General features: G+C 33.9%; 1 protein-coding gene across 1 annotated transcript in view; it reads right to left on the bottom strand.

Moving 5' to 3' along the window:
• Positions 1-20337, bottom strand: part of LOC148599985 (cilia- and flagella-associated protein 65-like) — a 68889-nt gene that overhangs the window by 9198 nt on the left and 39354 nt on the right. The window contains exons 24-36 of the mRNA XM_088557320.1: positions 19596-19761; positions 18634-18762; positions 18210-18366; positions 17598-17666; positions 16155-16283; positions 14420-14504; positions 12611-12769; positions 11926-12114; positions 11024-11137; positions 9040-9342; positions 4529-4645; positions 2300-2440; positions 842-916 (exon numbers count right to left, since the gene is read on the bottom strand). Coding sequence (XP_088413446.1) covers positions 842-916; positions 2300-2440; positions 4529-4645; positions 9040-9342; positions 11024-11137; positions 11926-12114; positions 12611-12769; positions 14420-14504; positions 16155-16283; positions 17598-17666; positions 18210-18366; positions 18634-18762; positions 19596-19761 — 1833 coding nt within the window. The remainder of the gene's footprint in view (positions 1-841; positions 917-2299; positions 2441-4528; positions 4646-9039; positions 9343-11023; positions 11138-11925; positions 12115-12610; positions 12770-14419; positions 14505-16154; positions 16284-17597; positions 17667-18209; positions 18367-18633; positions 18763-19595; positions 19762-20337) is intronic.

Genomic DNA, 20337 nt, shown 5'->3' with positions numbered 1-20337 from the left:
GATTCTTCATTTTTAGTCACTATATCAACCACCAGTTTCCATTAATGTCATTTTTCATCCCTATCCAAAAGTGTGAAACTAAACTAAACTGTGGAGTGCTGGCAAATCAAGCCTCCCAACTCAGACACATTATTCTGAGTACCAAACCAGCCAGCTATCACTCTACCCCTTTAAAAACCCTTCACAGTGAAGTAGTGACTACCAATTTATAATTATAAGATGGGGGATCGAATCCACAATCTCTAACACTTAAAGCAAGCACACTTCCTGGGTGGTTGCAATGAGCAATGTTAAAGCACCCTCATTTTTTTGTAGTATAAAGGGAGAGCCACATTCCATTATAAATAAATGGTCTAAGATCAGAGAATTTAATTTTGAATAGCCTTATAATATAAAATCATGAAAGTAAATAAAATAATGAATGTGTCTTAGTTACATATTTACATAGGAAAATTTTGTCCCATGAAAATCATATGAATTGAATCAAGATGCATGTAAAATTAAGATGGACTTAACATAAATCATGTGATATTAGATTCTCCAAAAAAAAACTATTGAAAAGAGTAATCAATGGAACCAAGAGTCCAGCAGAAATCAAAAGAATGTAATCCAGGAACAAAGACCAGACATGGAAAACAGACATACACAACAAAGAACATAAAGTAACTAAAATCATACATACAAAGTAACAAAAGCAAATGAGCAACTCGGACTCCACTAAAAACTGGGAGCATGGACCAGGTGCACCAGTAGGGTAAGTGTCCTCTGCTTTTCTAGAAACATCGGCTGAGTTGCTCATAAAAAGTCTGAGAAGGGTGAAAAGTAAGAAACTGAGTTTTACCTTGTATCTTGTCAGTTCTTCTGTTCCCTCACGTTTCATTTCATTCAAGGTACTTAAACGACTTGTTGTTCTCTCCTATAAATAAAAATAGGGAAATAATGGAACAGCAAATATTTCTAAATTTCCTTAACAAAGCAACCAAATTTTGCACAAAATAAAGTTCAATGCTTTCCACACAATTTATTTCTCTTAAGGAGGTAAACCTAGGGTAAGGGATGCAAATCTTACAAATCATTAAAACGTTTTACAATAATCTCATGTAAGTTTCAAAGTAACTAAGGACTGATTTCATTCTGCTTCAAACGAATGCTTGATAGGCTTTGGTGAAATTGAATATGATAAAACCATATCACTAATTTCATGAGTTATATCCCTTATCCTTGGTCTACCTCCTTAAACCATTGCAATAAATAAAAAAAAACAACATTCATCATTAAGAAAGGATGTATTTATGATTTGAAATGGATGAAATATTTTTGAAAACAAAATTTGTCATGTGCTACCCACTGCCTGGTTGAACACCATTATAATTTGTTGTATTTCCCTCCCTATACATCAGTATTGAAATGCATTCTGTATTTGTCAAGAGTTTTTTTGTTTTCAGGAATATATGTTTTTCCAATGTTCTAAAGTTCAAGGACATTTGACTCCCACTACATAAAGAGAATAATAAATTTCTTGAAATATGCACAACTAAATATTATGTCCAAACTACCTACAAAGTACCATGAAAATTGGTAGAGTAGTTTTTAAGAAGTTACCCTTAAAAAAGTATTACAGACATACAAACAGATGAACAGGACCAAAAAAGTGTGTGTGTGTGTGTTGGGGGGGGAGGCAAGAGACATAATACCGTAATTCTTAATACAGTATAATGCTTATGAACAAGTTTAGATTCAGCTTCTTTAAATTTTTATGATTATTAGTAAAAACCACTGTCAGGAATTATGTCAACAATATTACTGCCAGTACATAATTTAAATTTCACCAATTTAACTGAACTTTTATCATAACTAGCATAAATATAAAGTTATTTAGGAAATAAGTCACCAAGACTCCATTTTATATCAATGATTTTTTTCGCACGCTGGTAATATTTATCGTCTTATTTTACCCAGAGCGACAGCCCTCGGCACAATAATGACATGAAGGCTAGTTTTCTTCTCATTCATGAAAAATGTACTTATGTGTCTTTCAATATGGTAACCATTGTGAAGCTCAAAGTTAGCTGTGATGTCAGAAATATTGGGTAAAACTGATCACATTGGAAATTAGATCTATGGATAAGTTATTTGCGAGGGGGGGGTGTGTGGGGGGGGGGGGTGAGTAGACAACTATCATATTATCACAATCTTAAGAAATTTTAAGCATGTCATAGAAGAAACATAATAAACCCACACTCTCTCTATCATGATATTCCATAAACAATGTCAATAAATATCAAAACATAACACATACACTGATTTCAACATCCGGTAAACGTTTGTCAGCATCCAGATCGTTCTCCGTGATCGTGAATTCGTAGGTCTGTCTTCTCTTCTCCTCCTCCCAGTCAGCTAACTTCTGTTTGTATGATCTATTTTCAACTTCATCGGTCACCTAAAAATAAACATCGCATGTCCTCAATAAAGTATGGTTTTACAAACAAGAGGCTCCCAGGAGCCTGAATCGGTAACCTGTTTAATTTTTGCTTTTCAAGGGCAATAACTCTAACAAGATATTGTCTGACAATTTTGACTCCATGAAGACTTTAGTAGGACTTATCAAGAGGATCATTTCATCGATTGAAAGTTTCATTCTATCTATTATAATGTTCATGATAAAGACTGAAAACTGTGAAAACGTGTTTTTTTGCCTTTCAAGGGCAATAACTTACAACTCTGATCCCTGGAGACTTTAGTAGGCCTTATAAAAAAGAATCATTTCAGCAACTGAAAGTTTCATTCTGTCTATCATAGTTTTCAAGATATAGGCTGAAAACTGTACAAAGCAAAGGTCAGTTTTCTCTTTCAAGGGCTATAAACCCTGACAACTCTGATCCCTGGAGACTTTTGTAGGCCTTATAATAAGAATCATTTCAGCAATTGAAAGTTTCATATGGATATAAAAGACAAAAATATCAACTTTCATTGAATTCTGTACAGTAGTTTCTGATAAGAAGATTTTTGAAAGTAACAACAACAAAAAAAGCAAAAAACCTCCAAAAGGCAAGAACTCCAACATGGATCAACAGATTTTCACCAAAATTTGACCACAGTAACATCTCATCATGCTGAATTCTTTCACCTTATGTCAGAATTTGGCTAAACCTAACGGTTTTGGAGATGAATGCAAAAATCTGCTATCTGACCCCAATGTTCTATTTTTAGTAATGGCGGCCATGTTTTTCAACTAATCAAAAATCCAAATGGTCATTCTGTTAAGAATACCCTAAAAACAAAAATAACAACTATCACTGAATTTATTGAAAAAAATAACCAAATATAGCCTGGGCCCTATGGATACAGACCTTCCATATACCACATTGTCACACACTGATCAAGTGGAGGGTTAGTAGACCTCCCATATACCACATCGTCACAAACTAATCAAGTGGAGGGTTACTAGACCTCCCATATACCACATCGTCACACACTGATCAAGTGGAGGGTTAGAAGACCTCCCATATACCACATCCTCACACACTGATCAAGTGGAGGGTTAGTAGACCTCCCATATACCACATCGTCACACACTAATCAAGTGGAGGGTTAGAAGACCTCCCATATACCACATCGTCACAAACTGATCAAGTGGAGGGTTAGAAGACCTCCCATATACCACATCGTCACAAACTGATCAAGTGGAGGGTTAGAAGACCTCCCATATACCACATCGTCACAAACTGATCAAGTGGAGGGTTAGTAGACCTCCCATATACCACATCGTCACACACTGATCAAGTGGAGGGTTAGAAGACCTCCCATATACCACATCGTCACACACTGATCAAGTGGAGGGTTAGAAGACCTCCCATATACCACATCGTCACACACTGATCAAGTGGAGGGTTAGTAGACCTTCCATATACCACATCGTCACACACTGATCAAGTGGAGGGTTAGTAGACCTTCCATATACCACATCGTCACAAACTGATCAAGTGGAGGGTTAGTACAGTACCTGATTCGATTCAAACTAAAATTGTATTTGGTCATAGATCACTGATCAGTTTCTGACCAGTAATTAATCTGTCCAACAAATTTGTTTAACCAGTATTATGTATCATGAGACCATTGAGTATTAAATATATTTTATGGATTCCATTGTTTCATTTTTTAATTTTTACACATATATGTGTAGATGTGTTTTTACAAAATGCATTAGAATTAGGCATCAATTAATTACTTTTATTTAACATTTTTTTTATTTTAAACAAAATATAGTATAGGGATTAAGTATCTAATTTTCAGAATAAATTAATATGGTATATTGGATTCATTCCAATGGAAATTCTGTTCTTTACATAAAGTAATCCTATGCCATTTTACATAACAAAACTGTGATCAGTTCAGTCACCAGTCATCAGTTAACAATCATTCAGTCAACGATCATAGATCAGTTACAAAGATTGCAAATGGCAAATGTTCCACATTTACAAAACAATAAAATGTCATAAATTTTAAAATAAATTCATGCCATTCTTACCTCACAAACCAAATCAAGATCATAGAAAGACGGGACACCACAGGCAACAAAGACGACACGACACATCCTACTCTCTCCGGGAGCCAGGTATCCACGTACAGGTGAAATGGACAGGTACTGAAATGAAAACACAAGTAAAAATACAGCTATGCAATAATTCAGTCAGAAATATTAGAAATAATAACCAAATGTTGCCTAGTTACAGTTAAACCTGTCTAAACCAAACCCTGCATAATTCAAAAACCTGTATAAACCAGACACCTTTTAAAGTCCATTTACATCAATTTTAATGTATTTTAAATCTTGGTAATCCCAACTACTGTTCAGACAGTTTTAAATATCTAATACAAAACCTACAAATGAGATCAGTTCTAACCTCTCAGGAGAACTGTCAGCCGGCTCTAGGACAGTTCTAACCTCTCAGGAGAACTGTCACCCGGCTCTACGACAGTTCTAACCTCTCAGGAGAACTGTCAGTCGGCTCTAGGACAGTTCTAACCTCTCAGGAGAACTGTCAGCCGGCTCTAGGACAGTTCTAACCTCTCAGGAGAACTGTCAGCCGGCTCTAGGACAGTTCTAAAGGTGTTGTAGAACAGTTCTAGAACAGCTCTCCTGAAAGTTCTAGAAGAGCCAGCTCTATGAGAACAATTCTACTAGCAAAGCAGGCTCTGCTAGAACTGACAGAAGATTGTTCTGAATCTGTTATAGAGCTGTTCTTCTGGCAGTTCTACAACAGTTTTTTTTAAGAGGTTATAACTGATCACATCTGTAAGCACATATCTATTTAACTGAACCAATGAATCAAAACAGGGTTCTGTTTAGACTGCATTTCCCTTTTCTTAGATGACAAGGCACATGAAAATTCATGGTTCATTTCCTCATAACATCGAAATTGAAACATTCAATCAATGAATGATTAAACTTTGCATGATTCTTACAAAGATTGCTAACTCAATCACTCTAAAAGAATTGGTTATGGAATTAAATCCAGGAAAAATAAGAAATTTCACAATTAATACAACTGTAAAATTACTTACAGCACAAAAAAAGAAGAAAATTTACACCCCTCCAAAATGCTAATACATGTACATCATAAAGCTGCATTACATGTATTAAGTATTTCTCAATCATGAACCTTACAAAGTAAAGCTCTATAAAAAAATATACAAATAAACATTGGATGATGATACTGCAATATACAAATAAACATTGGATAATGATACAGCAATCTACAAATAAAATAATTTATAATCTCAAACAAGAAATACCTAGTCATGCAGTTAGTGTTTGCTAACATACAACCTTCTTTAAAGAATTCACAGTGGCACAAGTTGATTAAATTTTGAGTTTTGAGGAAGTAGTTTGAGGGGCACCACCCTCCCCCTCCCAAAAAAGTTTATAAAAGCAAAAATTAAGAAAATAAGTGCACTTTAGGCACGAAAACCTTTGCATTTTACCTAAAATTCCTAGTATTGAAGTCTTTTTATGAAATCTTGATTTTTTCCTAAAACACATTTTGCATCTCACTTGACAATTAACAATTAATTATAACTCTCTGTCTAAGAATCAGGCAAAATGTGTATAAGGTGTGACAGATGAAGGAAAACATGCACAATTGTAATTGCATTATCCAAAAAATAGTATCTAATAACCTAAAGTAATAATCATCAAAGTTTTTGTAAAGTGTGTCTTTTGAAAGAGTAATCAAGGGAACCAAGGTTATAGCAGTAATCAAAAGAATGTAATCCAGGGACAAAGACCAGACATGGAAAACAGACATACACAACAAAGAACATAAAGTAACTAAAATCATACATACAAAGTAACAAAAGCAAATGAGCAACTCAGACTCCATTAAAAACTGGGAGCATGGACCAGGCGCATTGGTAGGGTAAGCGTCCTCTGTTTTTCTAGAAACAACTGCAGAGTTGAAGATATCAATAGCAGTGATTGAATTTAAGTGGAAATACTTGCTAAATGCAAGTTGAAATTCAATTTTGCTAGTAGAAATGCTAAAACATGTAAAATTTTCAAGAGGAACTCCATAGGTTTTATACTGGTACATAAAGTATAGAAATAACCCAAAAACCTTAAATTTGGCAAGTGTAAATGTTCAGTACTTGCCAATTTTAGCTACTGGAAAAATTATTGAAATTCAAATTCTGTCAATAGGTCAAATATGGGTTGAAATACACTATGGAAATATGGCAGGAAAATTTTTCACAACATTTTTCTCTTAATTAGCAGTAAAAAAAATATTGTCATACAAGCTTCAGGGTAAATCAGTGATTAAAATCAATTGTCTTTTTTATACTTACTGAATGCAAGCAATTTAAGTGATGGCTGATTCTTACAGGGACTGACATTTAATCAAGTTTTCTGAAAGGACATAACCCATCAACATATGACGGTTGCTGGTCTCATTGGGAAGAGCCAGCAGTTAACATCTTGGAACTGAATTTAATTTCACTTCCAAGCACTTACCACAACTCAAATAAATAAATAAGTACACTGCTGTCCAATGCAGCAATGGGACCGTAAACCTGACTGTCTGATTGGAAAGTTACATTGTACATCATATTTGCTTAAAACTTTTTAAAATTATGTAAAAGTATGAAATATAAAAAAAAAAAAGTTTCATAAAAGTGTTGGAAACAACATGTACCGATGTGATTCTTAAAGTACAAACCGACAAATATTTTAGTTGCATGCTGGGAAATCCTCTCAAAACTCTAAAACAAATATTAAATTTGATGACTACCTAGACTTTAACACAGAAAAACTTACTTGATTTACATTCTAAAAAGTCAATGTTAATATAATAATACCACTTGCTTTTGATTTTCAATATATTTATAGCAATTCGAAATGGTGTGGTACTGATTTCAATTTAAATCCAGCTAGGCTTTTGAGGGATTTAAGGAGTGATACCTAGGGTAAGGGACACAACTTCTAAAAGTCATTTGAATGTTTGTATTCAGCATTTTACATCAATCTTGTGTAAGCATCTAATGAACTTGGATTCATTTTATTCTGCTTCGAACAAAAGCTTGAGAGGCTTTGGTATAATTGAATATGATACAAACATATTGATTTCATGATTGTCCCTTACCCTAAGTCTACCTCCTTAAATCAGCCCGTAACATTACCAATTGGTCCTGCTATGAGTGTAATTTTTTGAAAATGCTTAAACTTTTAAGTTTGAACAGCAGTCAGTTATGATAATCTTGTCATAACTCCCCAGGTAATTGACAGTTATTCACACTTGAAAGACAGTGTGCAAAAAAACCACACAGGTAATCTGTGGTAATAAAGTAGGACCCATTAGTATGAAGAAGAACAGACTTCTACCAAGAGATCTATTTATAGCTTATAGCTTGTATAGGGTTTGTAAGTCTCGTTCTAGTTTCAGTTTCCCTTCTGGAATTTCCGGTGTAGAACGTATTGAAATCCGAAGACCGATATGCATTGAAGTGTGTACTTCTGGGAAATTCAAACGCTGCTTCACAATGCAATATCTTCTATTTTATGCTATTCTTAACATTTTTATCTCTCAGAACTTGATAATTGTCATTTTTAATCAGTATTTATACCCAAAAATGATACTTCGCTTTTAATATTGAACTCAATGCTATGTTAATGACGAATCTCCATACATCTGAATGGTAGACTAGGACCCATTCTTACGAAACCACGGAGTCACGTGACAAGAATTACATACTCCTATTGAAATCAACACCACTCTAATTCAAATTGCTATAAAGTTTAAAGACACATATAACTGTTTAATTAAACACATTTTAGGAAAATAAATATTTTGGATAACTAGAATAATGACAACGTAAGATAGGGCACTACCTAATATGGTAAAAAGCCTTTTACCCATCAATATATATCTTTGTATGGTATTAAACTACAGTATAGAATTTTAGTCTTCACAAAATCTGAATACAAAAATACGACATATTCATCTGTTCTTTTTTCTCTTAAATTGAATTCCTTACCTTCCAACAAAATAAATACAGAATGCATTCACCAAAAGTCTGTAATTTTCATCTCCATTGTCATTTAATGTTTCTTTTACAAACTAATTAAGTACAATTCTGTGTAAGAATCAGGCAATGGGTGGCACATCATATTTCTCAATTTGGTCTTGTTTGCCTCAAATATATTCAATACATATAGAAAACAACTGAAAAACTATTTAAATTTATTCTGAAGCATTGATGATGTAGATATTTTTTGACTGCTTATATAAGGAAAAAGTTTTCCCGCCCTTTTTTTTTTGTGCATTTCAACTAAATTTGACCTATCAATATCTGAAAAAGGCAAATTTTACAAACACTTTGATGGTTATTTCTGGAGGTTATAGGGTATAAATACTTGGTTAATGCAATAAAATCTCTGTTTTTTCCTTTATGTGCCACATCTTGTATATATTTGCCTGATTCCTAGATGGAAAAGTACTTAAGAACAAAGTCAATATTGTTAACTTAAAAATGGTGTGTTACCTTGGCATCAACCTGTGACGTCACATGCCATTCAAACGATGCATCGTTCTCTTTGGATCGGTTGGATACAAATACCATACGTCTGGCACGACTGAATAATGGAAGGTTGCCAAATGAGATTCTTTCCTGAGACAGGTACACCAGTTGGCCTGGGATGCTAGCACTCTGAACTCCTGGGACACCAGTAAGATCTGATTGGTCGGTCATTGGCATGGTCTCGCCCATGATACGTTTATCGTAACCGACTCCAGTGAAGGTCACAATGGCAGTGTCACCTTTGTCTACTATGATTGGAACATCAATCTAAAAAAAGAAAGAAAAATTTATTAAGAAATTTATAAAATTTCAATTCCTATATTAAGGAGGTAGACCTGGGGTAAGGGACATAACTCTTGAAGTCAGTGATATGTTTGAATCATATTCAATTTGAAATAGAATGAAATCAAATCAAGTTACTTTGACGCTTCGGAGAAATTTATGCAAAATACTTTACACAAACTTTACAGTGATTTGTAAGAGTTATGTCCCTTACCCTAGGTGTATCTCCTTTAGCAAAAAGAAGACAGCCCATGCTGCTTCAGACTAACTAAAATAAATTTGTGGTTCTCAGGCCAGTGTCTAACCTAGAAGGAGAAATGATCAAAAACTTATTGTTTGTTTTGTCTATGTTTTTGTAACAGATTACATAGACAAAAAATGTCAATATTGTTATTTACTTAAACTTCTCCTTGTCATGGATGTCTAAATTAGGCCCTGTCAGGTCCTCTCTCATCCCTACCTTGTCATGGATGTCTAGATAAGGCCCTGTCAGGTCCTCTCTCCTCCCTTCCTTGTCATGGATATCTAGATTAGGCCCTGATGGGCCCTCTCTCATCCCTATCTTGTCATGGATATCTAGATAAGGCCCTGTCAAGCCCCCTCTCATCCCGTCCTTGTCATGGATATCTAGATAAGGTCCTGTCAAGCCCCCTCTCATCTCTATCTTGTCATGGATATCTAGATAAGGCCCTGTCAAGCCCCCTCTCATATCTATCTTGTCATGGATGTCTAGATTAGGCCCTGTCAGGCCCTGTCTCATCCCCTCCCTTGTCATGGATGCCTAGATTAGGCCCTGTCAGCCCTTCTAGATTAGGGCTTGTGAGGCCCTCTCTCATCCCTTTTGAAGAAAACCATATTACAAATACCATAGCCATACTAATAAATCAAAAGCTAATGAAAGCAATATTCTTTGGTTTAGCAATGGGAAAAGCATCCTCATTATTTCTAGGATATAAAAAAAAGTAAAAAGAAAAAAAGAATGCATTCCTTCATCAAAAAAGCCTGAAATTAACAAAAAAAATCAATGGCCTACATTGTGGATAAATATACAAAACCTGTTTATAACAAATGTTACACCAAGACATGTTTCCTACCACAATATAATCTGATTAATACTTATGTAGCAATCCAACTAAGAATCATGCAAAATGTGATGAATGGTTGGAAAGTGCACATATTTTTATTTATATTTGTTTAAAATGCTTTAGTAAACAGTAATAAATACACAATGTATTTGGTTTTTTATATAACCTGTGCTCTTAGGAGATAAAAATGTATAGAATGCACTGCAGAATTCAAAATCATGGGAGATAACTGAGTAAATGACATTAAAATACAATAGAAACTGTTGGATTTTGAATGTAGATTATAATCCTAAAAGCAGAAAGATTGGAATGAATAATTAAACAATTCATCATACAGACCTATAAAGTAACTTAAAAACAAAAATAAAAATATGTCGTCTTATTTTAGGTGCATCACATTTTACAGAATTTGCATGATTCTTGCAAAGACTACTACTTAATTTCAATCATTAAAACACTGAACTAATCTATATTCGTTACTGCCCAGAGTAATTGAAATATACTTCTCAAGGTTATCCTCTCACAAAAATCTATTTTTAGTAAATGTAATCTTGACCTTTGACATGAATAAAAGTACAAACCATATAAGTTTTAGCTTCAATAGGTGAGAATCTCCATTCTACAGCAAATGATCTTCCAGGTTGGATATCTCCAAAAGGGGTTAAACATTCAAATACTGGCTGGTCAAAGTTCTCCTAAAAAGGATAAAAAAGTAACTTAAGTCTCTCCTATGTTTTATTTACCTGCAAAACAATTCAAATTTCCTCATTTAAAAACATAAATATTCCCCTTTATTTTCAGTAAATTTTGTTTTGATTTAAAAAAAAATATGTAAATAAACTACTTTTCGTTGAAATGACTCGGCAATTTTTTTCTTTCAGTATTGATGCAGTATTGATAAACCTGTAAAAACCTTGACCTTTGACCTAAAAACTTTAGGCAAACAAAATTTTTGCTTGACAAAGACAAGTGTTTGATTAAAGGTTAAAAATATATTTGAATAAATATAAATGGACTTCTTAAAGTTACTGCTTTAGACAGTTTTTTTTTCTTGTTTTTTTTCCCAGGTTTTGGTTTAGACCAGTTTCCCAGCATATATTTTTGTTTTGTTTTTAAAGCAGGTCAAACTGTTTACTGCAGAAAAAACAGAGGATCAAATAACTCTAAAATTAAGAATCATTTAAATCAATATTTTTTTGAAAATAATGAAAATTGGTACCCAGAGATATAAAAACTATGCTTATAGTTTAGACATTGTGAGATTAAAAGGTCAGAGGTGGATTAGGCTAAATATTGACTTCATTTTTCATGGCAAGACCACTAACTTGTGAGTGAATTTGTTCTTTGATTTGAAAATTTGAATACTAAAATGGAGAACACTTCTATTTAGGCAAAAAGTTCAAAAGAAGGAAGTCTGACTATGACCACGGGTCAGAGGTTGAATCTTGAAAGCTTGGCAACAATTCTTCAATGATATACTGACCTGTTGTAAAAGTTCAAGAGGTGCAAGGTCAAAGGTGAATTTGACAGGTTTAGCACCACCATTGTAGAGTTCATAGATTTGTTTGGGGCTGACTTTTTCTCCAACCGGGACGGGCGTAAAGAGATGTTTGTTGGACGGGAAGTGGATGTAGTTCCTCTCAGCTTCTACTGTAACACCGATGAAATTTAACTACAAAGGAAAAATAATATGCATGATATTAAATTTAAAACAACCTATGGGATCATCCAAGATATTCACATAATATAGTCAGAAAAGAAAAATAACTATTACCATATGGCAAGTTATTGTGGAGGGTGTAAACTGGGCAATTTTTAGGCAAAACAGTATGAATAACAGGGGTTGACACTTACTACATTTGTTTGGTGGTTAACGGGACTACTTCAGAGATACAAATGTAAAACAGGTAGTCCCCAGACAATAATGACGGGGCTCTTCTTAGATCTTATGAAAAATAAGGAAAAATTTAGACAGTCCATAGGACTACCATGAAAAATGTTCAAGTAGTCCTCTCTCAAATTAGAATAGTACAGGACAACTGGATTACTGTTAAAAAAAATAATAATGAATAGTTGCAGTAAAACTCTGGATTTCCAAAAAAAGAATATATGCTAAATAGTGTTGAAAATCACCCCTGATATTTTCTTGGTTAGCCAATAAACCTTACCAAAACTTCTCTCCCTCTGGCTAATTTCAACAGGACAGGAAGTCTATCTGTTCCTGTCATTGTGTGTCTGTACGTAAAGGTTACAGTTCTACACTCCCCTGGCTGAAGTTTCCCCTCCTGGGGTTCAACAGAGAACAATTTGTTGTCCATAACTTTCATCTGAAATTGAATCATTCAATAATTACACTTCCCTGGTTGAAGTGTCCCTTCTTGGAGTTCAACAGAGTGCTATTTGTTGTATATAACTTTAATATAAAATAAAAAGAGGGATTTGAAATGTAAAAATGTGCATTCTTTTTACAACAAGATTGCTACATGTAACAGATTGTCCCATGCCACAGCAATAAAGTGTGAAAGTCCCATAACTTCTGTGAAATTTGACAGATCAAAATGCCAGTGCAATATGATCAACTATATATAGTGAGTAACATTCCTAAAAATTTTGAACAAATTCTGTTGAGCTATAAATCTGAGTTGTAAGCACAAAGTGGGATGCAGGGACAGACATAAGAACACTAGTTGGTTTACAGTATGTCTTACACCTTCAGTGAGAAACCTGTCAAACCCAAACTCCTTTTGGACTTAAATATTTGTTCACTTATTCAATTTTACCAAAGCCTATCAAGCTTTCAATTGAAACAGAATGAAATCAGTCCAAGTTACTTTGATGCTCATAATGAGATTGATGCCAAATGCTTAATACAAACGTTCCAATGGTTAGTAAGAGTTGTGTCCCTTACCTTAGGTCTACCTCCTAAAGGCAGGTGTTCAGTTAACGGATGTTCAAAATGTATAGAAACTAAAAATGAGGAGCTTTAGAAATTGTCCAGTTACACAGGTTAGCGGTTTATCCAGGGTTCATTTTAGATAGGTTTTACTGTACATTAAAGGAATCAAATATCACAGCCATATGCACCCCACCATTGCAAAAAAAAGTAACGCAAGTCGCATAACTCGTCTAAAATTTGTTAAATCAAAATGGTGGTGCAATATGATCAACTACAAAAGGTGACCAACAATCCTATAAAACTTGAACAAAATCAGTTATGCTGTATCTGAGAAGTTGCTTCCACATGTGTGACCTGACAGATGGACATCCATATTTCTAAACTAAGCAAAAGAAATATAGATAGGACTTAATGCACCTACTGCACACATGATTTTGGTCATCGGAGGGAAAAATAGGAGTTACAGAGGTCAGGTATACTAAAACAATGCTTTTTTGCCTGTTCAGACAAAAAAAAACTGTAAATTTTGATACTGAAATTTCTGATAAATTATGGCAAGTCCAGAATTAATTGTGAGGGATGGGGTGGGATTGGGGTCGGGAGGCACCTCTTTTTTAAAATTTGATGCGTGGTTGTTATATAAAATAGTTAGACTTAACAATGAAAGAAAATAATTGTATGCATGGTGGGGTCAAATAAAAAGTGCCTCCAATACATTTTTTTCTTGAATAGTCCATAGGAATTTCTATTTAAATAGGAAGTTAATCAAGTCTGCTACTGCACTCTACACACTGAAGTACATTAAATAGAGATGGGGAAACACTCTTGGACCAAAATGGAGTCTGGGAGAAGGGAAGAGCGTCAACAGAGCAGCCCAGCCGCTAGAAGGACATACTCTGACTGGGTTCTTCCATCAGGTATCCTGATGGTTGGGCTTCACTACATCCAACTATTAACAGACATCTACAAACAGAATAATTGGAAGGGGCAGTCTTGTGAAATCCGTAAGGATAGTCAACGCCATAAAAATCTCCAATCATCAAGTCTGCTACTGCATATAAGGCTGGGCATAAAAACATACCTCATGTAACTCATCCTCGTCAAACTCTCCAGTTTCTGCCCAATATTCTAACTCTAACTGCAGATCAGATGGGAACAAGAAGGCCCTGTAAAAACAAGATTTCACAACATGTTTATCACAACAACTTCTTTCTTGATTTTTCTTGGGTGTTTCTAGAAAAGCACAGGATGCTTACCCTACCAGTGCACCTGGTCCATGCTCATATTCTTAGAAAAGTCCTAGTTGCTCGTATGCTTTTGTTGCTTTGTACATATCATTTCATTATTTTGGTTATTTTATGTTCTTTGTTTTGTTTGTTTTCCATGTCTGGTCTTTGCCCCTGGATAACATTCTTTTGACTTCCACTAGAATCTTGGTTCCCTTGATTACTTTTTCATGCATATAGACTTTAACCTTAGAGCCTTTTAGCGCTCAGCCTTGAATTGTATAAAAATAAGAGATGTGTTATGATTGCCAATGAGACAGTCATCCACCAAAATCTAAACAACAAACAATTTAAACTTCTACAGGTCACGACACTGTCTTCAATGATGGGCAAAACCCATACAATAAAGCATAAGCTGTAAACGGCCTCAAAATAAATGAAGTGAAACTGTTCATAAAAGACAAAAATCAACATTATAGAAAATGTAAAACAAATAACAACGAACATAAAAAACAACGACAACCACTGGACTACAGAATCATGGCTAGAGACAGGCACATAAAGTATGTGGCAGGGTAAAACAAATAACAATGAACATAAAACAATGACAACCACTGGACTACAGAATCATGGCTAGAGACAGGCACATAAAGTATGTGGCAGGGTTAAACATGTTTGTGAGCGCTGAACCCTTCGACTAACCAAGGACAGCGGTGGGAAAATACGACATTAAAACGAACTATAAAAATTGAGATCAATACAGAATACAACGACTTAAACAAATAAGACAACAGACAACAAGCTTTAACTACTTCTAACTCCAACAATAAAAAAAAAACAGGGAAAAGTTACTTTTATTGCAAATTTGGAAATCATATGGACATTTTTGCCCATTTGATAACACTGTTAAGTTGCAAGTCAATATTAGCCCAGGGCTCATAACTGGTTATTGACTATCATAAATGGCAACATCCGAAATATCTACCAAAGGTCAAAGGTAACAACATCAGTAAAGGAAGTAAGATTGTGATTATAAATCAAATAATTTGTTTAAAAATGAAGAAATTGCATTCAAATACCATGTAAGTGGTTATTTTTGCGATATTTGAATTTTCGCTATATTTGCATCATATATTTATGAAGATAAAATGGAGTTATTCCTCTTTGTCTTAGTCATTTAAAAGTTTGTCTGCTGTGAAAATTACATTATGCAAAAAAAACAAACTTTCCCAGTTTTTGAAGAAAAATGTGAAATTTTCCACACAGAAAAAAAAAACCACTTACATGGTATGACTCTTAGTGTTTTGTTTAAGGAGGTTGACCTAAGGTAAGGGACATAACTCATGAAATCAGTGATATGTTTGTATTATATTCAATTTCACCAAAGCCTTTCATGCTTTCGTTTAAGCAGAATAAAATGAATCCAAGTTAATTTGATGCTTACATAAGATTGATGTAAAAAGCTGAATACAAACATTACAATGATTTTTAAGAGTTGCATCCCTTACTCTAGGTCTACCTCCTTAAATGATTCGATAATGTGGTAGAGACTGAGTGACTGAAAACTTTTTTGTTGGTCTTATAATATACCATTCTGTGGCTACTGTTCCAGTATTTTCAAACATGAGACTGACAACGCAAGGTTCACTGCCAACAGGGGCCGCACTAAAGTTAAAATCTAAAATGGCTCTTGTGTATACTGGTGGCCTTCTGTGGTGGCTAAAACAGAGAGACAGACAGACAAAAAATATTGTGTGCATTAATTAGTGTAATTTTGTTGTTTTAAGTCAAAACAGTATTTTTTTAAATTATTGCAATTTTTGCAACTGTGATTTCTTAATATTGCAATTTTGAAAAACATCCAGCATATATTTTGTAAAATAAAAAAAAAAAACAATGATCTGAGATGGATCTACTACGATTATCAGTCAGTGGCACATATCATAATGACAAAACATCAAATACTAATTGACAGTAGCAAGAAATTAAAAAAAAATTATTGCAAACAGAGATTATATTGTATTCGCAATAAAACATATCAACAGTGTCTTCTGTTATTATAAAGAAGAATAACAGATCTAAAATACTAATGTCAGTACAAGCTTAATACTTGAAAAAAAAAATAAAACAATAAAAATTAAAAAAAGAACAAAAAAAGAAAAACAACTTAAGAAAAGGATTTTGATTTCTTTTATTTTAACTTTTGAATGTGATTTTTTAATATTGCTATTATGAAAAACCTCCAGCGTCTGTTTTGTACAATAAAAAAAAAAACGATCTAAGACTGAACTACTGCGATTTTCAGTCAGTGGCACATTTCATAATGATAAAACATCAACAAGAAATTAAAAAGAATTATTGCAAACAGAGATCACATTGCATCTGCAATAAACACTTCTAATGTTCAACAGCGGTCTCTAGTTATTTTTTAAACAGAATGATAGACATTAAATACTAAATGGCAATACTAGCCCAATCCTTAAAAAAAAACTTCAGAAAAGGACTTTAATTTCTTTTATTTTAAGTATTTTCAATTTGAATATATTTCTAAAGTGAGTGAGAGCCACTTAACCAAAATGAATATGTACTTAGTAGTTACAGTCCTTGAAATGATCCGTGCAACAATTTGACGGATCGATGACTGTTGACTGACTGTTCGCTGATGCATTAATGACCGATGACTGATCTGATTGTAGTTTAGTTATGTAAAATGACATAAGATCTGTTTAAAATAAAAGAAATGTAAAATAAAGGTATATTTTGATGTTTAAATTTATTACATTATGTTAAGAAGTGTAAAATTGACAAATAAAACATCAAAAACTGTAAAATACATTGACTACTCTGCTCACATGATGCTATCACCAATTTAATGGTTTGGTGAATCGATGACTGACCGGAAACTGGTCGATGATCGTTGATGGCAATTTTTGTTGCATGGATTGGTTCAGGTACTGTAATAAAATTTCCATGTGTACTTGTAATAAAATTGGCCAAAAGAAAGATTTTTATTTGTTAATAATATAAATGTACCTGTGTCTAGTGGCAACACTGTATCGTAGTTCTTCAGCTGATGGGTCAGAATCTAGACACACATTCATACTGAAAAAAAAAAAACACACAAAAATACATTTATCGGACCTGATTTTACAAAGTCAAAGACAAATTGTCAAAATTAGAAGGAAATCTACAGTAAAAATTTAATCATAACAGGAAAATTGTAATTTGAAAAAGCGGAATTCCGTTTTAAAACTGAAGAAAATATGGGATGACTTTCATTTAATCAATATAAGCAGACGGTTCTAACCCTTCCAGTGCACCTGGTCCATACAACCAGTGGAGTAGGACTTTTTTAGTCTCATCGTGTATTCTTTAAGTAAATTTGTGTTATCAATAGCTAATTTTGGCATACTTTAGTGGTCTGTCCAAGATAATGTCAAAATAAATTCTGCAAAATCTTTACTCTTAGCTCAGCTACTTAGCACACCACTTAGCACATGCCAATATCAAAATCAGAAAAAAAAATTTGTACACTTTTTCACTTCAAAATTACCAAATTTTACACCTGCAAACATAGCCTGCTTTAGGGTAAGTGATAAAAAAACAGAATTTCAATACAAAAAGAGGCCTTAAGAAAAAACTCACTTGTCCAATGAAAACAGGCTCCAAAGTTGTTTCTTACTAATACCAACAGCACTACCATAACAGCGAGCATCTGTGACTGCCATGACGGGGAAAACACCAGTAGTCAACAAGTGGCATAGATGTTGGGGCTCCGTGGCTGTTGGGTGGGATACTGATGCTATAACAAAACAGATACATATTACCGAATTTCTACAATAACAGAAAGCAACTGTGACAGCATCAATAGGATAGTTCAGTTGAGCTATAATAAAAAAAAATAAAAACAAAACAACTGTCTGAACTGGACCTCTTTCTTATTTTAAATTGGTTTAGTTTAGAAGAGTTTAATTTTCCAAGGTCCAAAATATATTTAAATTGATGTGAACTTTAAAAAGTTTCTGGTTTAGACAGAGTTTCAAATTATTCTGATCCTTATTAGACTAACCTTCTGGGGTAACCAATTTATATGACACAGCAAACTGGTACTGGACACGCCTGACTGGTTTTACTGTAGCCATAATCACATGTTTTGATCTTGCAGGTAGTATTCCTTCCATTCTCTCCAACTGCAGTGCTGTAAAGTTTAAACATACATGTATTTCATTATAGGAATAAATAGATTTGGATTGATACAAACCATCCTGAGAAAATCAAGAGATTTGGAAAAGGGGGTACCAGAGGATTTCCAGAAAAGAAGAATTTACTCATTTTTGGAAAAAGAAAATTCCAGTAATTTGGGAGGTCTAACCCATCAACCCCCTAGATTTGCAATTGCTCTCTCCCATCAATTAGCATCATGTACAAAATAAAGATGTGAATCTATAACTCCATAAAAAGGGGGCCTGCTGATCATGATTTTTGCAATATTCTGTAGTACCCATGCTAAGAATCATGCAAAATATGTAAAAAAAGCCTACATATTTTTATTTTTGATATTTTGTTTGAATTGCCATAGTAAATACAAATTAACATTCATTTTTTCCATTGTTCTTAGGAGATAAAAATTATATAGAATGTACAATATATTTCAAAATTAAGGGAGATAACTCTGTTAATGACACTTAAACACAATAGAATCTATTCGATGTTCAGTGTTGATTATCTCCTAAGAGCAGGCAGACTTGACAGGCAAAGTGACAAGTATTGCCTGTAGTAATCTTCCCATGAGAGGCAAAGTGACAAGTATTGCCTGCAGTAATCTTCAAATGAGAGGCAAAATGACAAGTATTGCATGCAGTAATCTTCACACGAGAGGCAAAGTGACAAGTATTGCCTGCAGTGATCGTCACTTGACAGGCAAAGTGACAAGTATTGCCTGTGGTAATTATTTTTTCTTGCTTTCTTAATGTCAACTCCAGTAGTCAATCAGGCTTTATAAACAACAATGATAATTACTGATGAGCATACCAATTTTATCATCTTTCGTCAGTTCATCTGGATACGGGCCATTCATAGTCTGCTCTATAAATAACTTGTACTGGAGACTGCATGTACTTTCGTTAGAGATTGTCAGTGTTTTGCATGATGAACTGCCGACAACAACATCACCGAATTCGATGTAGGTTTGGTCAGCCTGGAATAAACAGAAAAAGATGACATTATCATTTATTTGTTTATTTATGCACATCAAAAATGTTCAAGATCACCCATTTATCATTTAATCATATCAGTGCACTTAAAATCATATTGTATTCTCAAGTCAAATGTCACTAACCAAACAAAAGCCTTTGCCAATGACTCACATGATCAACCAAATTAGACCTACTAATTAATCCAATATGTCACTGTCTGTAGGATCTAACAAAACACCATTCTACTTTCTGTTGAAATGACCTTCCTTATCAGCCAATCAAATTTAAGCTTCAATGAATGAATGAATGTGAAAGCATCTTTGGAAGGGGAAAACCCAAAGAATTTATTTTTGTACACTTAATTTTTTTTGTCCTTCTTAATTTTACATACATGCATGTTTTCTTCATCAATTGTTTGTATGATCTTAAATCACCAAACTTTCTTCACCTACGGCTAAAATACATAACCATGCATTAATATCACCAAAGTGAGCTTCCACTAAAGCTCATCATACCTTCAGATAACCAATGGAGGATCCCCTAAAGCTAATCATACCTTTATATCACCAATGGAAGAT

Source organism: Perna viridis, chromosome 13 (genome assembly GCF_037379345.1).
Source record: "Perna viridis isolate PV_CMFRI_1.1 ecotype Kerala chromosome 13, ASM3737934v1, whole genome shotgun sequence".
Taxonomy (NCBI): Eukaryota; Metazoa; Mollusca; class Bivalvia; order Mytilida; family Mytilidae; genus Perna; species Perna viridis.
This window is presented reverse-complemented; position numbering and strand designations above follow the sequence as displayed.